The sequence below is a fragment of the Marmota marmota genome, unplaced genomic scaffold (assembly GCF_001458135.2).
Source record: "Marmota marmota marmota unplaced genomic scaffold, marMar, whole genome shotgun sequence".
NCBI classification, from domain to species: Eukaryota; Metazoa; Chordata; class Mammalia; order Rodentia; family Sciuridae; genus Marmota; species Marmota marmota.
In genome coordinates this window covers 23,125,897-23,141,973 of record NW_025999900.1, presented here as the reverse complement: position 1 = coordinate 23,141,973, position 16,077 = coordinate 23,125,897, and the positions used below count along the sequence as shown (strand labels likewise).

The following is a 16,077-nucleotide window of genomic DNA, read 5'->3' as shown; positions in this document are numbered from 1 at the left end:
GGAAGGAAGGAAGGAAGGAAGGAAAGAAAGAAAGTCTGTAAATGTTTATTTGAATATATTGGAGTTGGTATCAGTACCTTCATGCCAAGTGAGTGCTTTAAAGGAGAATTTTCAGTCTTAAACAAATGGAATTTAGATTTATGATTTAGCTTGTTTGGGTGTCTGTTGTCATTTCCAGTCTTCACCATCTTGCTGAGCAAACACTGCCCAGATGCAAATGTCTTCTAAAGGAGGCTGTTCAGCTGAAGCCAGGGATGATTTTGGTACCTAAGAGCACCCAGTATTCCCTTGAAATGATACCTTCGAACTGACAAACCAATTGCTTTCAAAAGAATTTGCTAGTATTTTCTTGCCTTAACATGTAAACAGTCTTGGGCCAGGCCCAAAATTGATGAAGAGATGTTCCAGTAGTTGTTTGGACTTATAGAAGCAAAGGGTATCCAAGCCTGAGGCCACTTTTAATCTCACAATTCCCCCCTGACTCCACTTCATTAGATTATTGTTCCCTAGGTTACAACTTCTACTGAGATTGTTCCCTAGGTTGTTACAACTTCTACTGAAAAGTGAGGTGTGCTCACTGAAGGGTAGAAGTTAGGGAAAGAGTAATACCTAGCGTTTCTCCAGTGTAACAAATTTACTGTGGTCCTAAGACCACTTTCCATGGAGCAGGCCTACATGAAATTTTCATTAACAATTAACATTAGTTTTAAAATTCTGTAGTGGTTGATGAGATCACACTGGTCAGTTCCCATTTCTACCCCTAAGGAATGATAAGATTTGTGACCTTAGGGTCCCTCATTCCCATTTAGGATGGTAAAGGTCTTGAACAATGTGAACAATGGGTACACTTACAGCATAAATTTCAACTTTATAACTTAATAAGCAAGAAAAAAAAATGTATCAATGTCTTTAATTGGGGTGAAACCATTTAAAAGCTTTTCACAAACTTATAAAAGGACATGAACTTTGGTTTTCTTAAGAGTCTGAAATGAATCAATTACATTAAAATGACTCCTAAGAGCAAGAACAAGTAATGATTTGCATTATAAGCTAATAAAATGGGGGAGTTAGGCATATTTGTAAGATAAAGTCTTTTTTATTCTCTCTTATAGATATTCGCTCTCATTTTTACTGAAATGAACTTGGAAGATTATTCATCATTCACTATTGTTTAAATTATAAGGCACAAACCTGTCATTTGGTTTTAAAATATTTTTCCCCTTTGGTAATGCAGATGAGTAACATCTCTCTTCATTTCTTTAAAAATATGTTGATGTGATGATTTGGGGGAAATTAAATTAAGTTCTTTTATATCTCACATCTAGAGACCCATTAGAATATTAGAAAATATTATATTCTTTGAAAAATATATTTTGCTAGCCTTCCTGAAAACTCATACCCCTCTCCATGTGAATTGTACCTTTCTTTTCTGTTCAAAATAAATGCTACCAGCTTCTAACATAAGTGTACCTTCTGGAGAAAACTTCACTGAAGTCCATGTACTTTTCATGGTATCTACTAGTAAAAGTTATGGCCTTGTTTTGAGTGATGATGGCTTATTTCAAATCCCAAAAACCACTTCCAACATAAGAGTATGAGGAGAGAGCCTGTACTGACAAAAAAAAGGGGGGGGGGGGGGCGGGGAAGACCCAGAATTCTAGGTTTTGCAGCCTAAAACACAGAACAATAATATTTAAGAAAAAAGTATTTTGGTTTTCTAATGTCCCTGTATTGCATATATCAGCTTGTTTCAATTTGAGGTAGAAAAAAATTATTTTAATATAACCTCAATTTCACATTTATGTGAAAATTGAGTATCTAAGTCTTATGGATTTGGCAATAATTTCTCTATTAAAGCAAATACTAAATACCAGAAGTTCACTCTACTAATAAGAAATGATATTCCTTCAGATTCTTTTTCCCTAGCACTATTTGATAAGAGATACTTCCTGATTTTTGATCCCTATTAGTAATAAGAATCCTATTTTCAAAACTGGTACTATCAAGTAATGTACTTATAAACCCCTTTCCAAGGAAACTTCTGGTGATCTCCTGTACCTAAGTCACATCTGATCATTCCCCTTTCTCCCTTCTCAGAAGTGAATTCCCCCAGTGATTTATTCCATATATGAAGTGAAAAATGTATAAATGGAGATGTCTGGTGGACCAGCCCTCTGCCCCTAAAGTTTTCCTGGTTCCTTCTAGATGCTACCACAGGATTGCATGAGTGATTCACTCCTCTCCATGTCTCCTGGCAGCTAAATGGGAATATTGGAGAGCTGCCAGAAGGGTAGGTAGCCAACCTGCTTGCCCTTGATTGTGCCTGCCAGCTTTTTAATAACAGAAGTAGGGTCAAGTAAGTGAAATCACGAACTGTGGAGAGTATTCTGAGAATGCAAAGGCAGTTAATGTCCTTCCAAGCCTCAGATGGCTGGCAACCCTTGGCAGAGTAATCTATGATTTGTGGCACCTGACCCTTCCAGTGACTCTTATTTGTGTATTCACTAGAAACATATTTACAGAATCTTTCCATTAGCAAAGATGCCTTGTTTGTGATTATTTAATTGTCGTCGTCACACTAGGGTTTTGATACAGTTCCTATTCACAAATGAAAAACTGCACTAAACTGCACACAGAATTGGGTTAAAGCAGAAATCCTCAAATCAGTTGATCAAGACTCTGATGGATCTCAAAGAAATTATTACCACAGCTTTGCTCCCCTCTTTATCTTCCCCCCAAACCATGTTCCACATTCCCCAAATCAAGTTCAAAACAAAGTTCTCATTTATTCCTTTGAATTCTTAAAATATTTTACTAAGGTTAATAACAGCTAGTAATGAGAATTATATAAAGGGGCAGGCCTATTTTAAATAGACTCCACCTCAGAAAATATTGGAGGAGAGTATGACTTGCTTAAACTAGCTAGTACCGTGCTACTTTCATGTAGTACTTAGTACCAGCAAAGTACTTTCTCCCGTCTTAAAAAATTTTAGTTACAACACAGAACTAGGTTGCAGGCTGGCTTTCTGTCTTCATTTTGATTGAATCAAATACAAGGACATTTTAAAGAAAATATCCTCTCTGAGACAAGTGACCATGAGAACACGTACTGTTTAAAAGTTTATAGAGTGAGTGGTATAAAAAAATGATGTCTCCCTTTCCCCCTCAAAAAAATAAATGAAACCCTCCCCCCATTTACTTTCTGTATTGGCTGGCCCTTTAGTATTAATTGAGAAACGTAAAGCAGTAATCCAGGAAACCGAATCGAATTCACTGGGAGCAAATAAACATGGAAGAAATGGAAGAAACAATAACTCAAAGTCATTGTCATGTCTTCCAAATAAAGAGATGCTTTGAGTAAATAAAAGTGACAAAGTCACACCAGATAAACAAATGAAGGCGATAAACTCGCCACAGATCAAGAAATACCCCGAAGGCGACCTGGCTTGACAGTAACTGCAAGCAACCCTTAAGAACTGCGTAGGGGTTAAACGTCCGAGATCCTGAAGACTTGGACGACTGGTTCTCCTCAGCGTGACAAGAGGACACTCTGAGAGGCCTGAGCTTTGGGCTTTGGGCTTCTGGAGCAGGCCCCGGGCCTGAAGGATCACCGGCGCCCCGAAGCCTGGGGCTGGATATCCTCCAGTGCCAGCCCAGAGGAAGAGACCACTCTCCGTCCACCTCTAGGTGTGGACTCTGCGCAGCAGAGCTGCAGGACGGAAACGAATTCCAAGTTGAGACCACAGTGGATCCCTGAGGGCAGCTCCGCTAGCTTGGCTAGAGCCTCCCGGGACGCATGCGGAGGTCAGGCTGACCACACCGACTCTGCAATCTCAGTGCCACCGGGCTGATGCCGGGAGCCTTAGAAGCACCTACTCCGCCGCGGGAAGGCAGACTCCGGACCGGCGCCCACAGCCTGGAGCCGGCGGGCGCAACGGGTGGGAAAACTCTGCGAGGGAGCGGGCGTGGGCACCCTGTGGAGAACTTGGAGGGGTGCTCCCAGAGCGTGGGCGACCCTCGCAGCTGGGAGTCATCTCCATGCGGCTAGTCCCTGGCGACCCGAATTCAACCTTTGCGAAGATGCTTGGGGCATGAGCGAGCAACCGGGGGAGAAAGAAGAGTTATTTAAATGGGGGAGGGGACAGGCTTGAGGACTAAGAGGAAACCACACAAGAAAAGAAATCCTCATCACTACCAAAACCGCTTCTAAGAAGTCCTGAGGTTTTATGCCTGGAGATTTCATTTTAAAAGCTGAGAAAAATTATTCCACTACTTTTAATTGAAGTAAACAAAGTGCAACAAATCCTAACTCAAATATGATTGCAGTGAGATTAGGGTCTAATTGCTTAGGGTTCAGGTGGAATCTGCGGGCTAAATCCTACAGGGCCAATCTGAATTTCACAATCATTCTGTCAAAAGGAGAGCGATGAGAGCCCACACGCTTCCTAACAAGTCATTTTTAACAGTTACAAGCTTCGCACAAAGACCACACAGGGCGTCTAAGAGATGCAAATCTAATCCCTGGTCATTCTACAGGCCTTCAACAAAGATGTGCTAAACCCTAATAGAAAAGAAATCAGTTCTCTGTCACCAGCCCCTGGTAAAATCTATTAGAGAATGGACAGAGCCGTATCTACAGCAGTTGCTGCAAAGGTTAAGGACAAGTACAAATAAGAGGGACCCAGTTTTGTTTTCCGTGTGAAATATCGGGAGAAGCTAACCCCAAATGAGTGACGGGATTCGATCCGTGGCTTCGCATTCATTTGAATGCTAGGAAAAAATAAACACACACATTAAGACTTTTGAAGGCTCCGTTTCTGAATTTAGGAGAGATGAAACAAATTCGCCCAAAAGATGTAATTCTTTTCCTCCGAAATTATCGGAGAATATGAATGGGGGAGGGAAGGCGAGCGCGCGGGTCGCGGAGGAAGGAGGCTGGTGCGGCCTGGGGCTACGGGGGGGTGGACCCGGGCTCCTGGAGCTGTCCCGGCTGACTTGGCGCTGCGCGCCGCGTTCTTCCCGAGAAAAGCCCCGACGGCGGAGCCAGGAACGGGCGGGGATTCGACTCGGGATGCGAGAGGCCTTTCACAAATGGGGTTGAGCAAAGGACACTGACCGAAGGGCTGCCACCCCCTCCTGCCCAGACTAACCCGCACTGGGCGGCGGTCGCTCTCCACCACCGCTTCTGCCCTCTCCCGGGCCAGAGCAGAAGCAGCCTGTGCCTCAGAGCCGTGGAAGCGTCTCAAATGTGCGCTTGGCGGTCACCAACCAAATGAGGTCCTTACTAACGCAGTCAGTGTCATGCTGGGGTATTAAAAGGGTTGTGATGCAGCTAAAATATATCACAGCGTGTGCGACCCTGTAAAAAGAAAGGGCCCGGTGGCCCCAGGCTCCTCAGAGAAGCCCCCGAACGGGCTGGGAGTGGGGGCTCCCTTCCTGTAGTGCGGAGCCTCCCGCGGCCTGGCAAGTCCAGGCTTCCTTCCGGGACACAATCCTGGGCTTCTAAGTTGCGGGCGCCCCGCCGAGCCAGGCAGCTCCCGAGGGTTTTTATTTTTTTATTTATTTTTAATTTTTTTTTTTAAGTGAGGAGATGGGAGTGGGGATGTCGTGTCGCCTGCCAAAACAAGCAGCCCGACCCCGTCGCGGGTAAGGAAGATCACCTTTTCAGGACGTCTTCCATCCTGGCAAGCCACCTAGGTGAGGGCCCCGGGCTGGGATCCGCTCCTAATTACAGCGGAATCTCCCCCTCCATACTCTGAGGCTGCTGGGTCGCCCTCCACGTGACGCCTTCTTAGAGGCTGCATTCGCAGGGACTAACAAGGCCGCTGTCCCACGGCCAGGGTAGGGGAAACTAATTTTTCCCCTTTTCCAAAGCCTCTTCTCCCAACCACAGGGAGGAGAGTGGGGCACGTGTTCCGAGAAAGGCGGCGGGGTGGGGGGGGGGAGTTTTAGCTACTTCTATAGAAGTTTCCAGAGGCGACTGAGTCCCCACCCCCAGGATTCCCTGAATTTGCACCTTCCCAGGGTGCAGAGCCCAGAGTTGTCCAGAGTGACTGCATAGCTGTTTGCTCTGGCAAGACAGCCCCCATTCTTAAAAGCTTGGCCAGAGGAAAGGCAGAGTTTTCTAGATTTGCCTTTGGGCTAAGAGACACTACTATATACACATCTGCTTCCTCTTCATTCTGTTCTATGCCTGCCCAACCTAGGCATGTACCTTAGGTCTTGGCTGTACTCCTTCCTGCCCATCTACTGATATTAATTGAATTTCTCCAGAGTGAGGTTTCTTTTTGCTTCTATCATTTTTTCTTGCTAGTCCCCTTGGCCATTCTCTGGTTTTCTTACTCCCCAGCTGGCCTCCCATATGGACGTTACTGGCTTTCTTTACAGTTTAGCCCATCCACTTTATCTGCTTTTCCTTTTAGTACTAGCATTAGGAAAATGATACTGAATTGCTTACAAAGTAAGACTTGCAAGACTGCAGCTATGAGGTTGGAATTGGACAAGAAACCAAGCAAATTAAGAGGCTTCTGCCCGCAAACTTTAGGTCCAAATGGGGAGACATGTCTGCACTGGGATGCAAGGGAAGGAGGCTCCCTGATGAAAGTTTCTTATCTCTGGCTGGAATTGCACTGGAAGACTTAGGCTAGCAATTCCGAGCCTGAGTGTTTCTTTGGTCCAAGAGCATCTGGAGGGATAAGCAAATCAACCGCTAAGTCTAGAATTCGTCCTGTGGTTACCATATATCACTATGGAGCTGTTTGGTGATTGAAACTTCCTACCCTGGAAGCCTTCTGTGGCTCTCTACTGTTCTGGGTACCACTTTACTGTGCATCACCCTATGTCTACCAAGCCGAGCCCAGTCGGGCCCTGTCTTGTGCCTGAGCAGATTGTGTCCTGCTGGTCTTAGAGTCACCCTCACTTCCTGCCAGTTACAGGAGTTCTATTCTCCCAGTGTGCTGAAATAGAGAGCCCGGAGTCTTCCTGCCATGGAAGGCTTACCACCAACACCATCCCTCTTCTCGGAGTGAAGAGTGCCTCTGGACAACTGTTGCTTTTCTTTTCTTTTTTTTTTTTTTTTCAACTGTTGCTTTTCTACAGAATAGGTTCTAGGAAGAAAAGACAACCTTTAGATGGTTTGATGGGGGTAGAGGAGGGAGGAAGGATGTCTTTGGATTTCTGTGGCGCCTATCATTTGGTGCCTGTTAAAGAGGACGCTGGGGGTTTTTTAGGATAGTTTTGCAGAAAATTGAACAAGCAAGGTTGGGAATTGTTCAGAATCCCACCCACTCTCCCCATACATACACACACTCCATCTATTGGTTCTCCGAAGATGTTCCCGGAGGCAAAATGCTTTGCAAGAACGTCTAGAAACAATCCTTGCCTAGATGGAACCAACTTAAGGTTAACGAATTATCCTCATTTGAAATCAAAATGGAATCCTCATTAAGTACACACTATTGTTATTGTTAGATCGAGTTTCAGCCTACTAGAAAGTTCGTTTAACATTGGTATCTGGGCAGAGACAAGCCTCTTTTCCTTGGGAAAACTCATAAGGAAAGTAGCAGTTAGCTTGTTGACTTTGGTTTAAATTTTTTTTTTTCAATTCAAAGATGTGCTTTAAGATCTTTTTTTAAAAAAAAAAATCTCATCACGTTAGAGTTCGCATCATTGTAACCTAGTGAACTCATATCTGTGTATTCTGGGGGTAAATTCAGCTGAAACATCTATTCTACCGCACTCCAGACGTGCTGGTGTGGTTTCCAGGAGGGGTTGGTGGTCCTGTCGGCAGGCGGCGCGCCACCGAGGTTGGTTGTTCCTGGCGCGGGAACCGGATGGAGTCACTGGCTGGGATGGGACAGGGTGGGGGCTTCTTGAGACAGAGTGGAGGGAATGAGGCTGTGGGCTGGGCGTCAGAGAAGAGGCGACGGATAGGCGGGGTGAGCCCTTGGACAGGGGTTGCGCGGAGGCCGGGGGTTGGCTGTGGAGGCAGCAGGGAAGGTGAGGCCATGGTAAGCAGCTTCTCTCGGTCCTGGAAACCAAAAGTTTCCTTGATAAGAGACCAAGAAACAGCTTGAGATTTCAAGTGCCCACATTTCTTGTTGAGACCCCTGACAACCAATTGGGAACCGCTAGGCCGCGAAGCCTCCCCCCGCCCGCCCGGGTCTTTAGCAGAATAGCTGGGAGGCCGCAGAGTTGTCCCCCTGGCTTACTTCTAGCTTCTGCACCTTTGCTCCGCAGCCTGCCTGCTGGTCTCCCACACCAGGTAAGGGATGGGTGGCTCCAGCCCGCAAGCTTTAGCCCTGGGCAACACTTTCTTGTGGCCGTGCCTTTAAAAAACAAATTCGAGTTTTTCATCAAATCTTTTACCTAGTGTATTCTTCATTGCATGACCATTAAGCAGCGCCAAGCAGAAGCACAATCAACAAGGTTTCTCAGTGACCTCTTTGCCGCCGCCCCCCCACCTCCACCACCATGGAGTCTCGATTTTCTAAGCAATTAAGTTATATATTCAACAGGAATATTCCATTTAAAATACGTTGGGACTAAAGACACACAAGGTCTGAGGCTAGAAGAAAATATTTAGTGCTTGCCTACAGATTCTGTCACCCATCATCTGCTCGGAATGCGCTCCGTATCTTTCAGCGTGTCCGGCTCTTATGATTGCAAATGGCCCTGTTTTCAAATGGAAATAAGACTTGCAAACTGATTATGTGTATTGAATCAGAATCACTCGCTAGATCCTCTTGTTTAAAATGTATTGAAAAAAGGATGATGGCTGCAGACCTCTGTAACCAGCTCCCTCTCTTCTCAGGGAGGTCGATCTATTTTGCAACTTTTTGCCATTTGAGCATGTTTCAGCCAGATAATTAGGTTCCCATTGTGTTACCGGTCCAAAGCTCACACATGGTACACACACCACCTCCCAGCCATCTCCCAGGCCCTTTCCACTGGCATCACCCCCTCAATACAATGTATACACACCACACACTCATCCACCCCACCCCAACACTTTGAATCAGCTACAACCAGCACCTCTCAGCTGTCACAACCACCTACAGAATCCCACATACTATCACCAGGTACAGTTTGTGTCCTCTCCCGTTCCTTCCTTTTCAGTCCCCTGTCCTCTCTTCTGTCTTTCCAACATGCAGACCCATGTACGTGAAAATCCCCAGCTTTCAGAACACAACTAACAAAATCTAAGTATTTAGCCATGTCAAGATTTTTCAACAGCTAATTTTCTGTTTATGTGGCATTGTAATCATTAGAAAGTGATTCATTCAGTAAGGTTAATGACCAGGTACTTTATGCTACCATGGATCTGAAAGGTTTTCTCTTTACCCCCATCCAGTACTCGATTATAGACTATAAGTGGGTTGACTTTTCTGTTGATGTTGTTGTTGTCAAATATTTCCAAAAGGTTCTCCTTTTTGATGTCAGTATGAAACCAATGAACCATGTGGATGTGTGCAGAGATATCTGAGCTTTACTGTTGTATTGGATGTAAGTATGATACAGTGCACACTTCCAGGGTTTACTGCACTCAGGCCTTTGCTTCAGCATTCTTGTCAGGAAGCAGTGATACCAAAGAGCAGAAATCAACATACCAGTTAATACTGAAGGGTGGTGAATAGTAATGAACTAGCTACAACTTCTGACTGCCCTGGCTAGAGGTGGGCACTTGCTTTGTGCACACCTGTAAAGGTAGAGGTTACAATTCTTTCTGAAGCCAAGTCAGAAGGGAAAAAAGAAGCCCTCACTGCCCAGCTCCTGGTCCCCTTGGTCCCCACTCAGGCCTGCAGACCTCCAGACACTTTGAAGTGGCCAAGAGAAAGGTTTAATCCTGTGTGGCTTCAGTATCTTCTCTGAAAAAGCCTGTCTCTGAACCTCTGTTTAGAGACCTGGTTCTCAGTATCTCAGGAAGCATCTTCCAAGACCCTAAAGAGTTTTCATTCTATACATAGGTATACTTGGTAGTTAAATATTACCCAGGTCTCCTGGGTTAGGGCAGAGCAAACAGCCAGCTCAGAGGAACCAGCTCTCAGTCTTCTTCGCGTCATTACGGTAATTCCAGGTTTACATCTACACATGCACATTCAACCTTGTGTGTGCTGGGGAGATCAGGTAAACCAGCAGCATGAAAGCCAAATGAACCCTTGTTTTCCTAGAGCTTTGGACACCTTTGAGCACCATCATTGGGAGAGAATTAGAGGCAAGGTGGAGGCCGTCCAGTTCTGGGCAATTGTCCACAGAACTCCTCCAGAGCACAGCTGTAGGAGAAAGGTACCCAAGGACACTTTTCATGTTTTGACATTTCTGGTTTTGTAGAAATGAAATTATAAGCAATCACCAAAACCCTAGAAATGCAATGTTTACCTCTCCATCAACAATCTACAGTTACTGACAACCACAATCTAGCAATCAAAGACAGGTTTTCCACAAATGTGCAAAATGGGGGTTGAGTGAGTTTGTCTTTTTTTCTTGTGGGACACATTCAGACCTGCCCTTGTATTTCCACTATAATATGAAAGCAGAAAGAGAGAGAACATTGGCTATAAACAAGGAGCAGAATAATTTCTCTTGTTTTTGTTTTTTGTTAGTTTGGTTTGTTTCATTAGCCGGGCAGTAGCATTCATACTAACGATGTCTTTTAGTGGATGTTGTAAGTTCAGCGAGAGACAACAATTTGTGATATAGGTTGCAAAAAAAAAAAAAAAAAAAAAAAAAACCCTCACCCAACAGCTAGATGTCTCAGGCAACAAGTTCCATTTCNGGAATTTTCTACTGCCTGAAATGTTTACATATATGTTTTATCATTCAGGCAAAGTACTACATTGGGCAATTTATATTACAGTGTCCTGAAAATTGCAAAAATAAATAAAACAGGAAATGTATTCAAATCTCACCTTTTTCCAAAACTTTGCTACAACTCATAATTACAAAGGCCATAAATGTTTAGGAAGCAGAGATGAAATGGGAAACACTGTCAAATGTGGGGAGGAACAGAAGCCCTGGACTATACATAGATACCCTCCAAATTGGGTATTAGGTCAGTATCAGAGAGAAAAGTAGCCGGCCACTTCAGCTATGGCTTCAGATGAGGCAAAAGCTATGCTGCCAAGTTACAGAGGCTGCTCTTCTTCCATTTCTTTAAGACTCATCAAAGAAAGCTCAGAAACCACTATTTGGGTGGGAATGGGGGTTCACAAGGTCCTTGGGCCACCCCTTCCATAAACACATACTTTATTCCCATCCATGGCAATTCCTCCAGTCACTTGGGTGGACAGTTTGCCTAGAGCCAGGTCACTCCTTCCAGAAACCACTCACTGAAGAGGCAGAAAACTTTCTGTGCTCCAAGTTAAGGCAGGCTTCCAAACTGGGCCCCCCAGAGGGTGGCCTGAAGCCTCAGGAACACAACTGCACGAGGAAGCACCCACCAGCCAGGAAGACAGGGAGGGCCAAAAGAAGCATCTCCTAATGGGGACCTGGCCAAGCAAGGAAAACATTCAGCTTCATTCCTCCCAATATCCATGTCACTACCTTCCATTTTCAAAGAAAGACATCTTTGAAGAAAACAGCCAGCAGACAACCTAAGAATCATGTCATCTCAGATTCACATTTCCCAATGGACTTCCTAGTTCTCCACAAATAAAATCTCCCGCTCACTCAGGTTCCTCGAAGCGTTGGAGGGGGGAGCTATGTCTAGAGAGACTGGAGACATCCGATCAGAATTCAAGGCAGCTTCTCTCAACTCTCTTGTTTATAGAAAATGAATGTCTGCCTGGCTTGCTTTAGTTCAGGAAAGGGGTCAGTCTTTATCAGCACGGTTCACACAGATTCTAGATTTTTTTTCCCTTATCTTAAATTGACCCGCTTTTAAGATAAAGACATAATAGAGAAAGTATTGACCTTACCTGGTCCCTAATGAGTTGGAAGTCAGAAAACCTCGCTCTCATTTCCTCTTATCTCGATCGCCTGGGAAGAGATTCGCGCTACCTTTTGTGCACTTTCGCCTTGAGATAGCCCCTCACCGACGCCCAGACGCCGCGTAGCGCGCGCGCGCTACGGGTGTGCGGCCTCTAAAGTCTGAGGATTCGTCCTGGGGTCTCAAAATCGAAGACTACTACGATGCTAGATCCAAGTCTTGTCGCTGGAGCTCCCTAGCACAACCTCGGAGGATATAAAATCCTTTGGAAAGCAAGCCGCTCCCCATGAAAGGCCAAGCCCTAAGCTGGGAAGTAGAGCTGCCTCCGGCTATGCCCTCCGACTGGAGCGCTGCGGGCCTCCCCCGCCTCCAGGACTAGGTGCCCAGAGCGAGTCTCGCCAGGGGGCCCCGATGTGGCTTGCGGACTCCAAGCTACTTCCCATCCCGCCAGCTCCTATCCCGAGCCACTGCCGGCTCTCCTGAGGCACCCGATGCCTTCACCCGCCTCCCATCCTTGAGGTGTCCCTGTTGTGGAAGCAGCAACACAGGATCCCTTCCCCCCCGCCTCTGGGCATCTCTGTTTGGTTCTTCACGCCTCCCAGAGCCCAGTCCAGTCCACGGACCGCCAGCTGAGAAGGCTGCTTTCCTTCCTCTCCTGCCCACAGGCCCACAGCTCGGGGTTCCCAGACTGGGGCGGGGGTGGGTAGCCGCTTTGGGATGCTAAACATCAAACAAACCAAGCCTGGGGTTTCAGGCCCTGAAGCCACTAGAGCGGCTCTCCAGGGCTCTCGAGATAGTCCTCCTGTTTACATGGCCGAGTGGGGGTGGGGTGGGGGATAGTAGGAAAGGGGGAGATGCTATCTGCAAAATCTCCCCCATTCCCGGAGCCTTTGGGGCCTAGGTTTGGGTGGGGTACTTTGGAAGGGGCAAAGTTTCTCGGGTATATCTGAACAAACTGATCTGCCCCCTCACGTGAGGGAAGTTTTCAACTTTTCCAGCACCTCAACGCCAGATGCATTCCCAGAATACTGATTTCTCTTTCAGGGAGGCCAGAAACTACCAGGACCCGAGTTGCTGGAAACCTAAAATAGGAGACTCCACGAGAGGAACCCTGCACACTCGTCAAGAGACGTTTAAGACTGCTTTCCAGGGCTACTTCCTGCAGCTGCAACAAATCCCTCAGCTAGGACCGGGAGCCAGTGGACCCGGACTGATTGATGGCGAGAGGCGGCGGAGGCCCTGTTTGTATAGGTCCCATCCGCAGACCCGGCTGAATTCACCTTTTCCCGGGACAAGTAAACAGACTTCAAACTAAGCCGGCGGGGAGAAGAATGTGTTTGATAGAAACTCCATCCTGTGATAAGGCCAAGAATATCACAGCACACTAAAACGGTGACTCCCAGGAACCGGCCCCCGGGTAGAAAACAGGCAGGGGGCAGCACAGTGGCGCGCGCCATGTCTCTGTCCAGGCTAGTCCCTTGGCCAGCCACCCTAAGCTGGGTGCCTTGTCACAGAAGGAAAGCTGCCCCTTACACAGCAAATGTTCAAACTTTTTGATTGTTTTCCCAAATGAAATGCCTCCTGAAATTTCCCCGAACCGGCTCACTCTTTAGACCCAACCAACCATCCTTTCAGAATCTTCATGTCCCACCTGGATATTGAAAACTTATCTCAGTAGCCAGGCCTGGGGAGGGAGAAAGCCCACACTAACCCCTAGTTCTAAGGCACACAGAGAGGCCTCCTCTGGAAGACAGTGAAAAGGACTGCTAGATGCGGGGCAGGCATTTCTGGCTTTCTGCTTCATTTACAAAGTCTTGGGGATAAAGCTGGGGATGTGGTGTGGGTATTGGAAGGGAAACTTGGAGACTAAATGAAATGGAAAGAAGAGGAAGAAAAGAGGGAGGGAAAAAAGCATGAAGGGGAAAAGAAAGTTGAAAATCTAGGCAAGGCGTGAATGCATGCCAAATATGAATCAATCTTCAACAACAAGTACTTCCAGACCTAGAGGAAAGTGCTAGGAGGGGCATCTTCCTGCAGTCTTTTAGACTGTCTTTTCTCTGTAGTTTCATCAGGGGTGACAGGAAAGGAATAACAGCCCATCTAAGGGACTATAATGTTTCTCTCTGATCACAAACATTTCTTCCACCACCAACACCCCTGGCTCACCACAGAAACCTCAATATTTCCCCCAACACATATAACTGAAAGCTGGGATCAGGAAATTAGAGATTGAAAAAAAAAAGGAGCAAAAATTATTTTGTTGGGGGGGGGGCAGGAGAAAGAGGCATCACTGCAAAGATTTAGAAAACAGAGATGGAAATCTCAGGAACAAAGAATAAAACCCCAGCTTTCAAAGTCCTGCCAGAGGGATCCTCATTCCAGCCATCTAGTTAAAGACACTGACCAAGGAGCAGCCAGGAGGGGAGGAAATAGAGAGGTGGAGTGGGGGGCCATTGCTGATTCCTGAACAGGGATCACTGCCTCAAAGCCAAAATAAAACCCTGAATGGCTTCCCTTTCGAAAACAGCCACCCACCAAATTCTAACTGTAAGAGAGCTTGGTTGAGGATTATAAATATTATGTTTGATGTTCATGTCTACAGAAATAATTCCTTCACCAGAAATGATAGCTCATTCAGGATTATTTCAAATGGGTATCCTGGACCACTGTTTTAAAACATTGGCTCAACTGTATAAGACCACAGTACATAGTTTTGAGGTTTCTAAAAACAAAAGCCTTGCTTTGAAAACAAGTCCTATGGTTTCTTTTTCTTCTTCTCTTCTTCTCCCTCTAGGGTAGAAGTAGTGTAGCTTTCTGTCCTCTATTACTGAGTAGCAGGGCTGCTCAAGATTTGATTCCACTCAATTGCAAGGTAGAATACAATTCCCTCTTCCTGCGGGACAGGAACTCTGGGCCTGGCCTCATTATCTAGTTCAGAATCCTTAGAGCTCAAATCCAAACAATTCAGATCCCATCAGGCCAAAGATGAGCCCCCCCACTGCCACCAACACTAAAAAAGCTATTTAAAGTCAAATCAAAACCAAACAAGAAGAAAGTTTTTTAATCAGAAAAAGAACCTTTTTAATTTGTATAATTTATTAGAAGCTTCTTAGGAACTATATTTAAGCCAAATATCTACATAAGTTACAACAGAAAAAGACTGACGCTGCAAATACCAAACTGCCAAATAATATACACAGATTTGTCAATGCCCTTAAAAAAATGAGGGACTGGGGATGGGGAGTGGGTTTCTTTTTACAACAAAATGTACAGATTACTAAAAACTATGAATTTGTCCAACTTTTGACAGCATTTTACAGCTACAAGTTCACATCAAACATAAAACAATTTTCCAGAGGGACGGTCTGGGGCTGAACCTATAGGGCCAGAGGGCATCTGGGAGGAGGCACTTCCTTTGTGTCAGTGACAAGTGGGTTATGTCCAAGAATCTTTCCTCTCCCCAGCACCCTTCCTCCCTTCTTAAAAAAAAAAAAAAAAAAGAAAGAAAGAAAGAAAGAAAGAAGAAAAGAAAAGAAAAAGAAAAAAAATCTGGTATTTACAAGAGAGCCCACTTTGCTGTCAGAGTGTACCCACAGTGAAGTTTGAGATCTTTAGAGTCCAGAGCCATACCAGTGTACAGCCCTCTCCAAACTGTGCCCCGCCCCAGCGTGGGAAATCAATTTGAATCACGGAAAAGACACCCCAGAGCTGTTCTTTCTATGTCCTTCTATGTTTAAAGACTTCGTAAAGAATTGAATTTGCTTGGTTGATTTTTATTTTCTTTTTCTTTTTTAAAAAAATCCACAAATTTAGAAAGAAAGGAAGAGGGGGGAAAAGACGTCCAGCAGTTTGGCCTTTGTGTATTTTTCCTCGGTCTAAACGCTGACAGGTTCTTAAGAAAAGTAGAAGCGCGTGGAGCAGCGGGTGTATGGTGGTCTGTGTGGCGGGCAGAGGGGAAGCGGTGAGGCAGCGCGCCGGGCTAAGGCGGGCGGAGTGTCCTCTCACCAGGTCCGACCGTATAGCAAGGTGGAGCAGGACATGGTGCCATAGTCCGAGCCTGAGGAGTTCAGGTGGGACAGGCTGGAGACCTGGCCCTGCAGCGCTGCGGGACTGGCTGCGTGGTGCGCCAGGTCCGGAGACTGGCCTGCGCT

The 16,077-nt window shown here is 45.8% G+C and overlaps 1 protein-coding gene and 1 long non-coding RNA gene across 10 annotated transcripts in view; both read right to left on the bottom strand.

Annotated features, from left to right (window-relative positions):
- Positions 1-14,793, bottom strand: part of LOC125615246 — a 45,089-nt gene extending 30,296 nt beyond the window's left edge. For 3 of the 9 annotated variants that reach the window (XR_007345803.1, XR_007345806.1, XR_007345807.1), the window contains exon 1: positions 11,916-14,784. This is a non-coding gene — a long non-coding RNA (uncharacterized LOC125615246). Of the gene's footprint in view, positions 1-5,660; positions 7,046-11,915 lie in introns of those variants that run through there. The other 6 variants (XR_007345812.1, XR_007345805.1, XR_007345804.1 and 3 more) reach the window with 6 other exon arrangements.
- A 167-nt stretch (positions 14,794-14,960) lies between these two features.
- Nkx2-1 (NK2 homeobox 1) overlaps positions 14,961-16,077 on the bottom strand; it is a gene marked incomplete at its 5' end in the record, with an annotated part of 5,765 nt that continues 4,648 nt past the window's right edge. Inside the window, one exon of the mRNA XM_048798438.1 lies at positions 14,961-16,075. Coding sequence (XP_048654395.1) covers positions 15,928-16,075 — 148 coding nt within the window. The remainder of the gene's footprint in view (positions 16,076-16,077) is intronic.